The following is a 14,880-nucleotide window of genomic DNA, read 5'->3' on the forward strand; positions in this document are numbered from 1 at the left end:
GTCAGTGTTTGGATGGAGGCCTGGGGGAGGCAGTGAGTGAGTGATGGTGGTGGGAGGGGCCGATGGCACAGACTGGTCGCCTCGCTTCCGTCAGTCCACCCCAGGGCAGCTGTGGCTACAATAGTAGCTTACCACCACCGAGTCTGGAGTGAGTGAATAATGACGACAGGTTTGAGGAACTTGTACAAGTGTCAGGTGTTATTACAGCAGGGACAGGACGTCCCGATGTGGGACGTCTGCTTTTAACAGAAGCCTGACCTCCAGTGTGTCCATCATGTTTGGTTTGTTGTTCCTTCTGTCCTTTTGACAAACATGCACCAGGTACAGGAAAGAGAATTCTCCCCCCGGGAACTATAAAAGTCTAAAGCAGGGGGGCCCAAACTTTTTGGCCACAATGAAAACGTGCCTGTGAGTCGCGTCAAACACATATATATGGAAATCATAAAAGTGACTTTATTTGATTTTTCAGTAGCCGATTCAACAACCTCTGCAATGAAAGTCGGAAAACTGGGAAAGTTGATGCTACGACTCTCGCTCTGTGATCAATAAACACCAAGACACCAGTGTTTCTTTCATTTTGTGACAGGAGTGAAACAGCGCCCCCAATGTGACGCTGGTGGCCAAAAGGTGTACTGCATCCATATTTCCCCACTTTATTATCTCGTCACCATTAATGGTTTTCACTTCACAAACTGTTGAAAACCATTGAGAAAACGCCAAGAATCAAGGGCGGCCATTTTGTTCATTCATAGTTTAACTTTTGCCTTGTCCTGGACTTTTCCACAGCAAATACTCAAGTACTTTCAGTAATATATGATCAGCGTCTAGTTTCCCCTGGGTCTGTCCTCGTCAGCATTGACTTAGACCTGCTCTGGTTTTGTCCTGCTCCTTCATGAGTCCTCTTTAGTCCTGGTTTAGTCCTGGCCCCAGAGAGCGTTCATATTGTCCTGCTCCTTCATGAGTCCTCTTTAGTCCTGGTTTAGTCCCGTGGTGGCCCCAGAGAGCGTCCATATTGTCCTGCTCCTTCATGAGTCCTCTTTAGTCCTGGTTTAGTCCTGGCCCCAGAGAGCGTTCATATTGTCCTGCTCCTTCATGAGTCCTCTTTAGTCCTGGTTTAGTCCCGTGGTGGCCCCAGAGAGCGTCCATATTGTCCTGCTCCTTCATGAGTCCTCTTTAGTCCTGGTTTAGTCCCGTGGTGGCCCCAGAGAGCGTTCATATTGTCCTGCTCCTTCATGAGTCCTCTTTAGTCCTGGTTTAGTCCCGCGGTGGCCCCAGAGAGAGTTCATATTGTCCTGCTCCTTCATGAGTCCTCTTTAGTCCTGGTTTAGTCCCGCGGTGGCCCCAGAGAGCGTTCATATTGTCCTGCTCCTTCATGAGTCCTCTTTAGTCTTGGTTTAGTCCCGTGGTGGCCCCAGAGAGCGTCCATATTGTCCTGCTCCTTCATGAGTCCTCTTTAGTCCTGGTTTAGTCCTGGCCCCAGAGAGCGTTCATATTGTCCTGCTCCTTCATGAGTCCTCTTTAGTCCTGGTTTAGTCCTGGCCCCAGAGAGCGTTCATATTGTCCTGCTCCTTCATGAGTCCTCTTTAGTCCTGGTTTAGTCCTGGCCCCAGAGAGCGTTCATGTTGTCCTGCTCCTTCATGAGTCCTCTTTAGTCCTGGTTTAGTCCCGCGGTGGCCCCAGAGAGCGTTCATATTGTCCTGCTCCTTCATGAGTCCTCTTTAGTCCTGGTTTAGTCCTGGCCCCAGAGAGCGTTCATATTGTCCTGCTCCTTCATGAGTCCTCTTTAGTCCTGGTTTAGTCCTGGCCCCAGAGAGCGTTCGTATTGTCCTGCTCCTTCATGAGTCCTCTTTAGTCCTGGTTTAGTCCTGGCCCCAGAGAGCGTCCGTATTGTCCTGCTCCTTCATGAGTCCTCTTTAGTCCTGGTTTAGTCCTGGCCCCAGAGAGCGTTCATATTGTCCTGCTCCTTCATGAGTCCTCTTTAGTCCTGGTTTAGTCCCGCGGTGGCCCCAGAGAGCGTTCATATTGTCCTGCTCCTTCATGAGTCCTCTTTAGTCCTGGTTTAGTCCTGGCCCCAGAGAGCGTTCATATTGTCCTGCTCCTTCATGAGTCCTCTTTAGTCCTGGTTTAGTCCTGGCCCCAGAGAGCGTCCATATTGTCCTGCTCCTTCATGAGTCCTCTTTAGTCCTGGTTTAGTCCTGGCCCCAGAGAGCGTCCGTATTGTCCTGCTCCTTCATGAGTCCTCTTTAGTCCTGGTTTAGTCCTGGCCCCAGAGAGCGTTCATATTGTCCTGCTCCTTCATGAGTCCTCTTTAGTCCTGGTTTAGTCCTGGCCCCAGAGAGCGTTCATATTGTCCTGCTCCTTCATGAGTCCTCTTTAGTCCTGGTTTAGTCCTGGCCCCAGAGAGCGTCCGTATTGTCCTGCTCCTTCATGAGTCCTCTTTAGTCTTGGTTTAGTCCCGTGGTGGCCCCAGAGAGCGTCCATATTGTCCTGCTCCTTCATGAGTCCTCTTTAGTCCTGGTTTAGTCCTGGCCCCAGAGAGCGTTCATATTGTCCTGCTCCTTCATGAGTCCTCTTTAGTCCTGGTTTAGTCCCGTGGTGGCCCCAGAGAGCGTCCGTATTGTCCTGCTCCTTCATGAGTCCTCTTTAGTCCTGGTTTAGTCCCGCGGTGGCCCCAGAGAGCGTTCATATTGTCCTGCTCCTTCATGAGTCCTCTTTAGTCCTGGTTTAGTCCTGGCCCCAGAGAGCGTTCATGTTGTCCTGCTCCTTCATGAGTCCTCTTTAGTCCTGGTTTAGTCCTGGCCCCAGAGAGCGTTCATATTGTCCTGCTCCTTCATGAGTCCTCTTTAGTCTTGGTTTAGTCCCGCGGTGGCCCCAGAGAGCGTTCATATTGTCCTGCTCCTTCATGAGTCCTCTTTAGTCTTGGTTTAGTCCCGCGGTGGCCCCAGAGAGCGTTCATATTGTCCTGCTCCTTCATGAGTCCTCTTTAGTCCTGGTTTAGTCCTGGCCCCAGAGAGCGTTCATAATGTCCTGCTCCTTCATGAGTCCTCTTTAGTCCTGGTTTAGTCCCGTGGTGGCCCCAGAGAGCGTTCATAATGTCCTGCTCCTTCATGAGTCCTCTTCAGTCCTGGTTTAGTCCCGCGGTGGCCCCAGAGAGCGTCCGTATTGTCCTGCTCCTTCATGAGTCCTCTTTAGTCCTGGTTTAGTCCCGCGGTCGCCCCAGAGAGCGTCCGTATTGTCCTGCTCCTTCATGAGTCCTCTTCAGTCCTGGTTTAGTCCCGCGGTGGCCCCAGAGAGCGTTCATATTGTCCTGCTCCTTCATGAGTCCTCTTTAGTCCTGGTTTAGTCCTGGCCCCAGAGAGCGTTCATATTGTCCTGCTCCTTCATGAGTCCTCTTTAGTCCTGGTTTAGTCCCGCGGTGGCCCCAGAGAGCGTTCATATTGTCCTGCTCCTTCATGAGTCCTCTTTAGTCCTGGTTTAGTCCTGGCCCCAGAGAGCGTCCGTATTGTCCTGCTCCTTCATGAGTCCTCTTTAGTCCTGGTTTAGTCCTGGCCCCAGAGAGCGTCCGTATTGTCCTGCTCCTTCATGAGTCCTCTTTAGTCCTGGTTTAGTCCTGGCCCCAGAGATCGTTCATATTGTCCTGCTCCTTCATGAGTCCTCTTTAGTCCTGGTTTAGTCCCGCGGTGGCCCCAAGAGAGCGTTCATATTGTCCTGCTCCTTCATGAGTCCTCTTTAGTCCTGGTTTAGTCCTGGCCCCAGAGAGCGTTCATATTGTCCTGCTCCTTCATGAGTCCTCTTTAGTCCTGGTTTAGTCCCGCGGTCGCCCCAGAGAGCGTTCGTATTGTCCTGCTCCTTCATGAGTCCTCTTTAGTCCTGGTTTAGTCCTGGCCCCAGAGAGCGTTCATATTGTCCTGCTCCTTCATGAGTCCTCTTTAGTCCTGGTTTAGTCCCGCGGTGGCCCCAGAGAGCGTCCGTATTGTCCCTGAGTCTCCGCCGTCCGCGTCAGAAACATCAGAATCCTGTTAGTGTTTCCTCAAAGTCTCGGGACTAACTGGCGAGTTCCCGCGCTGAGGTCACTGGCAGCGCCGCGTTCGCTGTCCCCGGTTAAACCCAGTGTCTAATTCAAACGGCCCCCGGGGGCGGGACAGAAGCGGCCGTCCGAGCGAAGGGTCTGGATTACTGTGAGGGCCAATTACTCGCGCTGTCACCGGAAAACGGAGCCGGGGGCCACGGCGCGGGGGCCACGGTCCGCCTGAGCCGCTCACGCAATCATGCCCCCCCACGCAAATGCAGAGGCCAATCAGAGGGAGGGGGGGGGCAAATACAGTCGAGGAAAAGGAGGGAGCGGTTAATGAAAGAGGAGGGATGTATTTGCCCCAGAGGTAGTCCACATAACAAGCACATACAGAGATACTGACTTTGAACTCAATTACAAATGTATGTTTCAATACAGCCGAGTCAGGGCTCTGTCCTCATTTTAACGATATTTAAAGGGACTATACGGAGTTTAAGTATTTTCCTCCCCTACATGTTCCTCCATGTCCTCATGTGTAGAATGAGCTCAGACCTGTTCACCACAACTGCCTCTGAAATCCTGCACTGTCACTCAGAAAGTTGTTACTTCAGGTCCGAAGTGCCTGTAGAGCTTAATATAGAAGCTGCAGTTACACATGTGGCCTGAGGTGGCAGTAGTGAGTATAAAATGGCCAACTTATTCATTCACAAATATTGACCGGTTTTACATTCACGTATCCTGACGGCTCCGCAATGACGCTGATTAGCAAACGAGACTTCTACAATGTTCCTTATGAAAACCAGCCTGGTCTCTGTGATTGTGCCTAACCCAGTAAAAGTTTATGTGCAATGCGTTCTAATGGGAGACTGGCTTGTTCTGGAGGTGCTGCAGCAATGGCGGCCCCTAGTGTCGTGATGGCAAAGGACATTGAAGTTTGCCCACAGGTGAGAGTAGCCGTTAATAGAGGAGAGTAAAGCTGAGCTGAAACTGTAGTGTCGCTGACGAAGCCTTGTGGATGAAGAGGCGAAACGTTCAACACCTCAACACCAGTGTACAGACGACGATTCAAGAACCTTCATGGAAGATCTCGTGGATGAGTTGATGAATTATCTGAGCGTCAAAAGAACTTCGGGTTTCTCTCCAGTCCAGTCCTGCTGATGAATGTGCTCAATGAGTCTGGACCAGAGCAGATCTTCCTGTGAACCCGAGTGTCCAGAATAACTTTGTGTTCCTCTCTTTGTGATTGACTCTTTATATATCATTTCTAAAAAGCCCGTCTGTCCTCTGATGTCCATGTCCTGTGTCCTCTTCTCCGCAGGTCCCCCAGTCAACGTAACCTGCAACATCTTCATCAACAGCTTCGGCTCCATCGCAGAAACCACCATGGTGAGTCTGCTCGTCTTCACAGGCGGCTCTGCAGGAACTTCCTGGAGTCGTTTCATTTACGAGTTTACGTCACTCACAGTTATTTAGTACCGATTACTCAGAATAGTTTGTAAACCCGATGCACTCATGATTTTGGGTAATGGTTACTTGCACATTATGGGTTGTATTAAGAAGACTTTCACAGTCGCAGATTACTCCACATTTGACAACTTGAAGCTCCTTGTATGGATTATTTCTTTGACTTAAATATTGTATATCTTCAATATCTTAGCAGGTGGTACTTGAAAATGTTTCAGATTTATTTTTAAAAAGGCGAAACTGAACCGTATTTCAATATTATTTGAAAAAAAAAAGTCTTCTTGATGAAAATTTGCAGGAAAAGGTTTCTATTTCAGTGTGTTTTTGTGAATTTAGACGAGACTGACCTGTAAGTGGGACAGAATGCACTAAGTAATCTCTTGCAGTTACTTAGTGCAGTATTTTTACATGATTATTCCAAGTAACAAATACAATTGGCTTGTTGCACGGTGTGGCTATGCTAGCTTCTCTGACCTGAAGCTGTGAGCGCCAGTACTTCCTGTCTGTGTTCTTTTCCTGGAATAATCTTGATGAGTTCAGAGGAGACGCCTGAGATCATAAAGGATCAATAGTTTGTCCTGAAGCTAAAGGCTAACATGCTATGAAAGAACTGAATAAACGCACTATTTCTAATGTTTAACCTCTTAACTCCCGCCTGAACCGAGAGCATTTTCTCCAGTTCAGCTTTACCCAAATCCTGTAGGCCAGTGTAACACCTCATTTGAAAGCTAAGATCTACAAAACTGATCTAAATGGATCAGATTTTTTTCCATCTTTTTGGGGGCGTTGTCAACTAATTTTGTAGCTTTTTTGTCATTATTTATTTATTTATTTAGTCATTTTTTTGTCATTTTTTGTCATTTTTTTGTCATTTTTTGTCATTTTTTTGTCTAATTTTTGTCATTTTTTGTCATTTTTTTGTCATTTTTTGTCATTTTTTGGTCTAATTTTTGTCGAATTTTTGTCATTTTTTTGTCATTTTTAGTCTGTTTTTTTGTCTAATTTTTTGTCATTTTTTTGTCATTTTTTGTCATTTTTTGTCATTTTTTTGTCATTTTTTGTCAAATTTTGCGTCACTTTTTTGTCACATTTCCATCACTGTTTTTGTCTCAGTTCTGTCGCTATATTCTCACCTTTTTTCCAGAAGCTTTTCGATTGGGGTAAAGCCAAACTGGAGAAAATGTGCTCAGTTCAGGTGGGAGTTAAGGGGTTAATGCATGAAGTTAATGTTAGCCTTTAGCTTCAAGACAAACTCACTGATCCTTATAAACATAAATATTTACTCTGTACAGCAACTCGTTAACCTGAGGAAGTGATCGTCCACCAGGAACCGTAGGAAACACCATGATTCGAACGGGTCTAAGCTAATCTTAACGGAAAAGAATACAAACAGGAAGTACTAGCGCCCACACACTGGACACAGCGACAGTGTGCACAGTATTAGTATATATAGTATTAGTAGTATATCCTTTTCCATCCACAGACTCCATAATGTGCAGGTAAATGTTGGGGAAAGTCTGAACCGTTGCCCCGGGCGATCACGCGGCTCCAGACACATTCTCCTTATTACACGTCTGCACGCCGCCGCCTCCTCACATTTCCCTCCGCGGCCGCGTGGACGTGGGCGACCGTGCGGCTAATGGCGAATGTCACACTCCGCCGCCGCTTCATTTAGCGCTCGGTAATTGTCGCGGCTGAAAAATATGCCCTTTAATTGAAAAAACGGAGGCTGCGTTTCAGTCCGAGCCGCAGAGTTTACAATTTCTCTTATTCCTCGGTCTTTTTTTTTCCTCGTCGGTGTTCGAAAGCCGGGGGGTGCGGGTTTAGACGTGTCCGCGCCTCATTGAACGCACCGCCGCCCGGGTCGGGGACGTGACGCGGGAGTGAGTGCGACTGCGGGACGGCGAGGACGTGTCGGCTCCTCCTTCAGGGGGTTCACACAGTCCTGCTCTTCCTTTTCTACCTGCCCTTCCTGAAGACATTTTTAGTTGTTTAAATTTAGCTTATCCTCGAATGCACCGAGAACCGCGCCTCCCGGGGAGAGGAGGTCGACGAGCCTTAAAGGAAACGCACGCCGTCGGATTGTAAGCAGTAGCCTCCGTACTCCCAAATATCAGTGTCACTTTAAGAATCACCTGAACTAATAAACGGTGTTCGGACTGTTAGCATGTCCATTAGCCTGCTCAGTGTATTTCCCTATAGCCGTTAGCATTAGCCATGAAACAACCTCCCAAGCACATTTTCTCCAGCTTTATCCAAATCTAAAAGCTTCTCGACTGGTGGGTTTGCAGCCAATGTCGTGCCTCATTTGAAAGCTAAGACCTACAAAACTCTTCTTTGCTTCTTCCTTGTTTTTGTCGCTGTTTTTTGTCGTGTGAAGTAACTGTGACCAAAACATGTCAAATAAGCAACAAAAACATGATGGAGACACAACCAAAAAAAAGCTTTTGTAGGTCTTAGCTTTTAACACATTGAGTGGGGGGGAGAGAGAGGAGGAGAGAGGAGAGAGGAGAGAGAGAGGAGAGGAGAGAGGAGGAGAGAGGAGAGGAGAGAGGAGGAGAGAGAGGAGGAGAGGAGAGAGAGGAGGAAAGAGAGGAGGCGAGAGAGGAGGAGAAAGGAGAGAGAGGAGGAGAGAGGAGAGAGGAGTTAATCAGAAAGGAGAGTGTTGCATAAACCCCCATTATCTCCTAATCTAGAAAAAAAATCAGTGATTTTGATCAAAACTAGCCTCTGTTTAGCTTAGATTTCTCAGGAACCGAGTCACGTAGAATTAAACTGAATTAAACTGAATTAAACTGAATTAAACTGAATTAAACTGAATTAAACTGAATTAAACTGATTTAAACTGAATTAAACTGAATTAAACTGAATTAAACTGAGCCACAGCCTGTGTCCAGAGCTTTAACACAGAATGCTACAAATATCATGAAAAACGGTCTGGATTGTTGGTGTTAATGAGCAGTTTTCTTCATATGAAAGAACAGGAGACCTTTTTTTGTTGGACGATGTCAGGAACCTGGTCTGCAGCCGGACCGGGCGGAGGTTCTCCTCTCGGTTTGACGCAGCTCTGGAGCGTGTGCCGCCGCAGAGGGAGTCCCTGTGGAACGTGGTGCAGCGTTACAGTTCCTCCTCCCAGAGTCAGGCGAGGACACGCTCACCTGTCACTGAGCACTTTCCCCCCCGCACGGCTCTTCAGACGAGGGGAGCGACTCGCTGTTTCCTCACCGGCTTCAGCGTGAGCCGTCCCGGGGTGGGGTGTCCAGATGGAGCTGCGTGGGCTCGTGCTGCGGCGCTCGGTTCTGTTCAGTAAAAACAGCCGTCTCTGTCTGAGCTCAGCAGATGTCTCTCCACAACTACAACCTCCACCTCCGCACCCGCCCCCCCCCCCTTTCAGCAATAACACCACCACATACGGCTCGCAATGTAATGAAATGTTCCTGTTTTGTTTCAAATGAGGCGTTACTCTGGCCTGTAGGCTGTAGCTCCGGTCCAGAGGCGGAGGAGAAGAGGCTGATGTTACCATATTATTGCGATATTTCACCTCAGAGACTCAGAGACAGAACGTTTGAGTGTTTTATTAATGAACATGAATCATTATTGGGCTCAGAACCCGGCGAGAGATTGAACGGACGATATGAAATGCTTTGATGAATGATAGGCTAGACCAGGGGTAGGCAACGTCAGGCCCGGGGGCCAAATCCGGCCCTCCAGGACAGAACCTCTGGCCCTCAAGATGATTTTGAGAAACATTATGACACAAATCAGAAAGTACTTTAAAAATTTTAGGGTTAAATGGGAGAAATACTGTCAATACACCCAATGAGGTCATATCATGTACAACTCTGGCATTTGTAGAAAGTAAAAATAATAATAATTTTAAGGAAGAAATGACAGAAACCTACTTGAATTACGAGATTCAATCTAAGTTTTGAGTAGATTTGGTCCGGTCTTAGATCAGATAAAACGTCTTATCGCCAATGGAACAAGTCATTATTCTCTTAACTCAGATTATATTGAATAATTTCAAGTGAAAAACTAATCTTTTTAAAGGTAAAAGTTAGGGATGCACCGATACCGATACCAGTATCGGGTATCGGGCCGATACCACATGCTTGTACTCATACTCGTACTCATTCATGAGGTCCCGATACCAGAAACCGACACCATTTGACGTGCGGCCAGCGCAGCTACGAGGCGCAGCTACGAGGCGCAGCTCTCAGCTGAGGAGAGAAGAAGCAACAAACTGGAGAATTCTTTAGTGCAAATACAATATTCCACATAGAGCTGACTTTATTACAGACTGCGCTCTCTAAACCAGAGTCTGAGCTGGATTTAACCAGAGCTTAATGTTGTTGGTGCTGCAGCGTCTGCAGTGTTTACAACATACAGGCTAACGTTGCTAACTCGCGGCTAGCGCAATTTTGGCCATTCTGACGCCGTTTTATGCCCAGAGGTTTATTCATCTGAAAAACTAACCCAGCGACTAAAAAGTCCTCAGAAAATGCAACGTAAAGACATATAGCATGTCCATATTGAGCGAAAATGAGCTGCAGCAGAACAATGAAAACGCTGTAGCTACTCGCTAAGTTGCTACAAAACACACGAGAAAATCCACACGGAGCTGAAGTAAAGACGAAAAGAGACCATCTCTCATCTATTGTTAAATAAAAATATATGAATAAAGCACAGGCATTGGGGAGCTTTTGGACATGGGCTTTTCGTCTATAATGGACAGTGCAATAAAAATTTAAAAATAAACTGAATGAAAATTAAAATAAATAAATAAATGGCATCAGCACAATTCTAATATAACTGCTCTTAAATGTGTAGCAAATGAGTAAATTTACTAATTACAAACCAATCTGCTGTGAAAAAAGTAAGAATGTTGAAGAAAATGCCTTGTACTCGTATCGGTATTCGGTATCGGCGAGTACTTAAATCCAAGTACTCGTACTCGTATCGGTTTTAGAAAAAGTGGTATCGGTGCATCCCTAGTAAAAGTTCATTTGTCTGATTTCAAAGTGGGTTTATGCTCGTTCCACTGGCATCAGCATTTGTGTCTTTATCTTAGATTAGTCCAAACAGACTCAAATTCAACATAAAGAACGTTTATTCAAGCACTTTTAAGTCATTTCTCTCATTTAAGATGGTGTTTTTTCCAGTGTTTTGCTTTACTTTGTCCTAAAACTGGCGGCTTCGGCCCTCAGTCTTTTTACAATGAAAAAAATTGGCCCTCGGTTAAGAAAACTTGCCTAACCCTGGGCTAGACTCTTCCCCAAGCCTGGACCCTGGAGGTGGTAGAAGAGGAGACCTGGGTTGGCCAGTGGACGACGAGCAGAGCCGAGGAGAGGCCGGGCGGAGAAAGGGGCGGAGGAGGGTCGCAGCACGGCCTGGAAACGGCGGAGTGATTGACCAGGGAGATTTAGAAAGGGAATCCTGAGCCATGAGCGGCTGCGGTGATGCAGAGTCTGGGATTGGATGATTTTCAGAAACTCCCTCTGTGAGCCTGAAGCAGCTCAGTAAACGTGAGCGTCCACATGGGTCGACTCAGGTCTGTGGTTCATCCTCCAGGCCTGTGTGAGGCGCTGTGACGCTAACACAGACAATAGAACAGGATGTAGAGGCGCATGTGCAGTAAAGAAACAGTGAAAATGAAACTGAAGGATTTCGGATCTACAGAAGAGACGAGGAGGAGAGTTTATTCTTCTGTCAGTGACTTTTCCTGTCAAAACACAGACTGACTCGTGTTTTTCTACTCGTCACCTGTGGCTTGTGGAGCAAAGAGGGGCGGAGTCAAACCATCACAGATCCATGAGGAAAACTCAGTATAAGGTCAGTAGATTATGGATCACAGACTCTGGAGCTGTGATGTCATCGAGACGTCGCAACAACGGAGCCACGTAAACGGCCTTTTCAGATCTTTCCTCTGGGACCTGGTTTGGAGAATGCTGGTTTACAAACCCCCCAAAACGCCGGCTCGTCTGGACGAAACACTGGACTGATAAATATCTTTGCGTTTGGTCCTCAGCTGGACTTCGTGTGGACAGGGCCTTCATTTCATCAAATCAAACACAATCCCAGGTTTTTCAGCAGAAGTCTCGTCAAAAACACAACATCGGGATCAAAACGAGGGTCAAACTGAACTGAAAACTGAACACGAGCTCTGTTCATTATTTGTTTTTGGCTGAGTTGTAAAAAATATGAGCTCTTTGTTACTGCCCAACACTGATAATGAGTCGTGGTTTGCCCTGTAGACCTGCTTGTTCGTTATAGTCGCCGCATTTATGACAGAATGTGTTGAGTTTCTGACACGCTGCAGTTTTATCTCCGTAAGAAGTGGAAAAGTCACATTTACTGTTACATAATGCAGCGTTTTTACAAAAAGCTTAACTCGCCTTTTCCACCTTCTCTTCTCTTTCCCCGTTTTATTACTTCCCTCTATATTCGTGTCTCTCTTTCTGTCTTTCTCTCTCTCCTTCACTGTATAATCACCGCCTGCATCTACATCTTCTCCATTTCTATCTCATCGACTCCGATCTGTCTCTGATGTTAAAACAGCTTGGTCAGGTTTTATAAAGAGCATCATCTCACATAAGAGGCAGGTCAGCCAAGTGCACGATCATTTATATTACATTCATGTGTATATTTGGAGAGAACGATGCATTATAAATACATCGATACATTATGAAGAGCAGCACAATAATATCACTACATTATATCACGGCCTTTCTTTAGACGACCGTGTCAGCAGAAGGACACGCAACACAACATGTTATCATCTTTATTACAGGCTTAAACCCGACTAACACGGGATCAGAATTAACTGGGGATGAATTAGGCCTGATATTTCCATGAGCAGAAGAGATGCTGACGACTGATTGGCTGATTGTAGCCGGGCCTGGTCCGGTTTGGGACAGAGGATGGGAATTAGCTTCAGCTATAATCCTGCATTTTAAGTATATTGTACTTTTTGTAAATGCGTTGTCCCTTTTAAATAAATAAAGACAAAATTCAAATACGTTTGTTAAGTGTGATGTCACGACTTCTGCTGCCGGGTCCGAGCAGACCGACAAATATATGAGAAGAAAACATTAAAAACTATTAGAAACTACCCTCAATATTTCTGAAACTCAGCAGAGAGTTACTGAACCGACTTATTTCTCAGACTCATGAGCCAGAAGTGCCACACCTACTGCTAAAAAAGTAATATTTACTAAAGTCACTACTTTAGTAGCTGCAGCGTCGTTAGCATTTATCTCCGCTAACCCAGATGTAGCGATTTTGGATATATATATTACTTTTACAGCAGTAGGTTCATGTTTGGCTCATGGTTCTGATACATAAGTCTGTTGAGTAAATATTGATTGTGGTTTTAAGAGTTTTTTGTAGTTTCCTGCACATCTGCAGACCCGGAAGTGGAGCTGTGACGTCACCACTGAACAAACATCACTGTGTGATTTTGTCTGTGACGAACGATCACTCGTCCTGGGGAAAATCTCAGGTCCTACTTCGTACAGTTCGTACGTGATTATACGACTAAAGACGAGCTGTGACCGACATCAGGCAGAGTCAGGCACAGAGTGGGTCATCCTCTCACTGCAGAGAGGATCTGTGTCAGTGTCCCGTAAACACATCACCACCAGAGTCAGGGGAACAGAGGCCTGAGCGGGTCCGACTCTGCATTTACAGGACTTTCCCTGCACTTTTCCACAGAAATAAACACCGCTTGCATGCTCGGCTAAACACACGCCTCTGTCGCCTGATGTTCTACCATCAACTATGATCATCGTGATGTTTCTCTCTTTGAACCATCGCACGGTCGAGACGAGAGCAGCTCACCAGCTGTAGAGTCAGAGCTTCAATGGCCTTTCCCATGGAGCTTCAGCAGGTCTGAGGGACAGGGAGACCACACTGACCTGAGCAATGCCTTACACTTTACAAGCCTGTGTTACCGAGCTTTTCAAAGTGCTCCACTGTCGTCATTATTCATTCATACCAGTCTGTGCCATCAACCCCTCCACCACCAGCTACATTCATCCCGGCCTATTGTACATGTTTTTAGTGGTAGGGGAAACCGGAGGAAACCTTCGCAACCGCGGTGTTGCCTCTTACTTGAGTAACGATCAATCAAATCCATCAATCAAAACTTTATTTATAAAGCGCTTTTCACACAAGGTTGTAACACAAAGTGCTTTACAGATTAAAAGCAGTTCCCGCTACTATGACAATCTCTCAAACCTTAACTCTAGTGGATTTATCAGGACATTTCACATTCTTTTCTCCTGTAATCCGCTCGCCTGATACAGTTAGTGTTTTATCTTGAACCAGATGCCGTGACTGATGAGCTGAGCCCGACCTTTCCAAGATGGCTGCCCCTCATTCTGGCTCCATTCTGACTTGTTTATCATAGAAGGAGGGGGGCCGCGTTGGAAAGGTCACAGTCATTTGTCTGAGGGAAAATATTGACTCTGAAAATGCTAAATGACGAGTGTTAGTGACATTTACTGTAAAAATAAGAGCGGAATGACAAAACACGGTTAATGGGTTTTATAATGAAGAGGAAAATGGAAAGTTAGATCCAGAACAAAGCTGCTTCTCTTCCCAGTGAGGGGGGGGGGGCAATCTGCTCATTGAGGGTCGGATAATAGTGTTAGTAAATAAGGCAGGGAAGCCCGTCATTGTTTAACAAGGGAAAATAATCACCCCCCCCCACTAAACTGACCCCCCTCTGACAGAGAGAATGTGGTCCTAAAAGAGCCTTAAACCACTAAACCTGACAGCTTTTTGCTTCATACAGTAGATTCTGTTGTGTCCTTTAGGCACGGGGCAAAAGTTTGCTAATGCAGGCTACTAGTTACCATAGACATGCACTAGCCTAGCACCACTAAACTCTTCAAATATAAGGACTGCATGAATAAAAAATTAAAAAAAAATCTCACTCTACACTCTAGGACATGAGGCCCTATGTCAAAAATCCTGAAATATCCCTTTAAGCTTTTTCTTTGATTAAAAAGAACAAGAACAAACAAAAAAACATCAAGACACAAAATATCACATCCCAGGCTTTCAGAGCTGAAGGGGGAGGGGATCTTTAAACTCGTAAAAACATTGTAAGTTTGAGCTGCTCTGTGAGTCTGTAGGTTTTGGGCAGTTTTTTCACACACAGTATTTTTGAGCAGGTTTGGCTCCTGAAACCTGGCAACCCTGGTAAAGGGCTGAAGTGACTGTAGCTGACAGGCTACAGAGACACCTGTACTTGGCTTCTGTATCACTGTCATAACAATCTATGGGGCAAAATGCTGATGCAGGTAAAAAGCTAAAGCTACACCTCCACCTTATTAATGCGAGCTGCAGCTGTGTGGAAGCTAAACTCTTAGCATTTAGATCTGTAGCAGCTACAAGCT

General features: G+C 46.2%; 1 protein-coding gene and 1 long non-coding RNA gene across 4 annotated transcripts in view; both read left to right on the forward strand.

Moving 5' to 3' along the window:
• The window catches only part of LOC306962939, a 935,443-nt gene that overhangs the window by 715,899 nt on the left and 204,664 nt on the right, over window positions 1-14,880 (forward strand). The window lies entirely within an intron of this gene.
• Window positions 1-14,880, forward strand: part of glra1 (glycine receptor, alpha 1) — a 239,011-nt gene that overhangs the window by 136,401 nt on the left and 87,730 nt on the right. For all 3 annotated transcript variants that reach the window (XM_079556253.1, XM_079556251.1, XM_079556252.1), the window contains one exon: window positions 5,331-5,398. In XM_079556253.1, coding sequence (XP_079412379.1) covers window positions 5,331-5,398 — 68 coding nt within the window. The remainder of the gene's footprint in view (window positions 1-5,330; window positions 5,399-14,880) is intronic.

Source organism: Gobius niger (assembly GCF_951799975.1).
Source record: "Gobius niger genome assembly, chromosome: 5".
Lineage (NCBI taxonomy): Eukaryota > Metazoa > Chordata > Actinopteri > Gobiiformes > Gobiidae > Gobius > Gobius niger.